The sequence below is a fragment of the Dichomitus squalens genome (genome assembly GCF_000275845.1).
Source record: "Dichomitus squalens LYAD-421 SS1 unplaced genomic scaffold DICSQscaffold_112, whole genome shotgun sequence".
In the NCBI taxonomy this organism is placed as follows: domain Eukaryota; kingdom Fungi; phylum Basidiomycota; class Agaricomycetes; order Polyporales; family Polyporaceae; genus Dichomitus; species Dichomitus squalens.
Window position 1 is genome coordinate 18,279 of NW_006766994.1, and position 3,207 is coordinate 21,485.

The window sequence follows — 3,207 nt, forward strand, 5'->3', positions numbered from 1 at the left end:
TTCATGATCTGAGTCTTGTATGTCGACGTCCCACGTTCGATGGGGAGGTGATTCGCGCGTAGCTCAGCGAGGAATTCGTCGAAATCCATGCCATCGAAGCGGCAGCTGTCGGTGCGGTACCAGTCGCGGATAATGTCGTGGGAGATATACATGCAGGCCTTGAATACCTTGTCCTCTTCGGCGATGTTGCGGTCGCGGAAGAATTGGAGGCATCCGTGTTCCCAGGCGTTGATGACGAGGGGGTGATGTTGCCATTACCGATTCCAGGTGCCGATTTCGGGATCATCATGACCGGAGCGTCGCCAGGAGGCATGTTGCGCGGGGTGAGATGGATATATGCAGGTGGGGAGCTGGGGGGAGACGGGGAAGGGGACTCGGAGAGCGCCCGGGGGGGTTCAACTTGGGTATATGCGTCTCGGATGAGTGCCGCGGGCTCCAAAACTGCGTCCGCGGAGGACAGTGATTGCAGGGATGCGAGTGAGCTGACCAGGGAGTATGAGGAGTCACTATCCTCTTTGGCGGGGTCCGGGGAATCGACTGGGTTGAGTTCGACAGGGGGTGACAGTTGTTCGGCGAGGTCGTGTCCTTCGAGTTCGGCGAACGGGAACGGGTTGATGAAGTCGCGGAAGCGACTGCGCGTTACACGGAACGGCGACAGGTTGACTGAGGGCGTTGGGTGTCGAGCAGCGTCGTCGGGTGTGGCGACAGCGCGTTCGTTCGAAGTTTTAAAAAAAGTGAAAGGAGGTTCACAGAACCTCCTCACTGAAGCTCGGGATGTAAAACTAGAACGAGATCTATACCGTGGTGAGCAGAGCTAGAATACATGTGTATGAGAATACGTACCTATACCGTGGTGAGCAGAGCTAGGAGACACGGTATAGGACGTCAACTATATAACTGTATGCGTACGTAATATGTGAAGAGTGTCAAGTAAGGCCATGACGTAGAGTGGGGCTTACACTCAGTCCGCATACAAATATATATGCGTATCCTACAACTAGTCCGGAGTATAAGGTGGTGGCAAGGTGGGTTCGTTATACAGCCTCAGCCCCGAGTCCACATCATGCGTCGGCTGCTGCTGCACAGGCCTGTTGCGCGACGAGAGCACACGGAGGAGAGAATGAGCACGCGATTCTCGCTGGGGCGGCGCATACCACGGCGCGCGAGACGCTTCGGCATCTGCAGGCGCAGGCGTAATCGGAGCCTCGGAGAGAGCGTACTCGGACGCTGAAGCTGAGCCTGCGGCAGAGTGGGGCGATGAGGGGGAAACGGGACTATGATCGATGTGCGGTTGGGACTGAGCTGCCGCCAAAGGAATCGAGGGGACTGCGTCTTGTAGCTTCACGTCGGTGTGGAGAGGCCCTGCTGGGGAGCCCGGGGACTGGTGTGATGGCAACGTCGTCGGTGCGGCTGGTGTATCGCCCAGGGTGACGGTGGGCGAACCGTGCTCTGACGGATGGGCGGCAGGGAGCTCCGAAGCATTCAACGACACGGTCTGTCGGAACGCGGTTGGGGAGGCCGTGGTCGCAGTCAATGACATCTCAGGAACCTTGGAAGGTTTGAACTCGAAGCCAGTGGAGGCTAGCGTTCCGCTGTGCCAAGTGTGGTCGCGGGCTGACGCAATGAACGGATCGACGTCTAAGGGGTGATTGAGCGATCGGTGAGTCTCACAATACAATCGACTTACCATCGAGCGACCTCTGCTGGCGTCGTCTCCACCAGAAGAAAAGAGGTATGAGGAGTGCGAGGAATATCACTCCGCCTACCACTCCCCCAATGATTGCGTGGGTGTTGGAGTGGTCAGAAGACCGTACTGCGCCTGGAGTTGTTGACCCTACGCCGGATGTGGTGGGAGCAGCAGTTGCACTCGTGGGGAGACTTCCCTGAGCAAGCGTGTTTGTGGTGTCGCTGAACGGAGTGGCAGTCAAATTAGCGAAAGAGAAAGCCGAAGATGAAGATGATGAAGAGGACGATGGATAGGAAGATAAATTAGATGGTGAGGACGGTGGCAACCCAACCCCCTGTGACGATGTGGTGGAGAAAGTGTATGTACTCGTAGATACAACGGTAATGACTGTGCTCGATAGTGAGTCGGAAGGAGTGACTGACGTAGATGTTGACGTTGACGTCGATGACGAAGAAGTGGTACCGCCTCCAGAAGACGGTGGCGCAGCGTCGACGAGAAAATAGTCAAGCCAGAAGACGTTCGGGCTCGTCCCATTGACGTTGGTGATGACTATTTCGTGATCACCGGAGGATAGATCGGGCTTGGAGAAAAACGTGACGTTGTAGTGCGTCTGCCCAGAAGGCGTGAAGGGCGCGGTGTAAGTGCCAACGGTTTCTCCATCGATGGCATACGACGTCGTTGGCTGGCCGGAATGGTCGGAGGATTCGAGCGTCCCCACTACCTGGACGCCAGTCCCTGACGAGGAGACACGATGCCAACGCTGGTGAATACACAATGTATGGGATTAGGATGGTCAAACTCACCTGCGAAGCTCAAGGAAGCCGTGATGCCCGCAATACCTGCACCGTGCCTTGTCCCGTCCACTTCGTTGACATTCTGGTCCCAGATCCATCCAGCCTCGTACTGCACTATCGGGTTCGTATCATCAATCAGAGTCGGAGATGACATCTTCCAGGCCCGCGATGAGCCAGCCCTACACGCCAGATACGGTGGCAGCAATAAATACAGATAGCGCAGGACGGAGGACCAGGACGAATGCAAGTTCGCGCAGGGGCGAAAAGAATGAGACGAGCAGATGGGACGAAGGAGAGACGCGCAGTGCCATGTACAGTCGACACCCTCCTAACCCATACCCCTGGTAACCCATAAACTGTAAAAACCCATAGGATTTTGGCTTTCCCAAGTCGGGATAGGGGGAATTCGACCCCATAACCCATAGGTCTCCAGTACCCCATAACCCATAGCCTTCTAGGGCTCAAAACCCATACGGTAATGGTGGTCACATTGAGATTCCGCCCATCAATAACCCACAAAGTACTCGATACATGCTTCCTAGTGTCCTCCCAGCATCCATCCATGCTTCAACCACGTTGTGGGTAGGTTAGTGTGTTCGAAGTCCCATAGCGCTCCCTCGAAGGGTCAGTAGACGCCTGTTCAGCGCTCGCTAACTGGGACTTATCAGGGCGCTTAGAAGGCGCTAAAGTTCTGGTAGCCCATAACCCCCTCAAAACCCAACTATA

The 3,207-nt window shown here is 55.8% G+C and overlaps 1 protein-coding gene across 1 annotated transcript; it reads right to left on the reverse strand.

The window, feature by feature from the left end:
- Positions 1–809: 809 nt before the first annotated feature.
- Positions 810–2,773, reverse strand: DICSQDRAFT_158235 (uncharacterized protein). The gene is made up of 3 exons (XM_007371510.1): positions 2,491–2,773; positions 1,688–2,422; positions 810–1,638 (listed from the first exon to the last, which is right to left on the reverse strand). Exons 1-3 carry the CDS (start codon positions 2,633–2,635, stop codon positions 998–1,000), a joined length of 1,521 nt encoding a protein of 506 aa, XP_007371572.1. The 5' UTR covers positions 2,636–2,773; the 3' UTR covers positions 810–997.
- Positions 2,774–3,207: the final 434 nt, after the last annotated feature.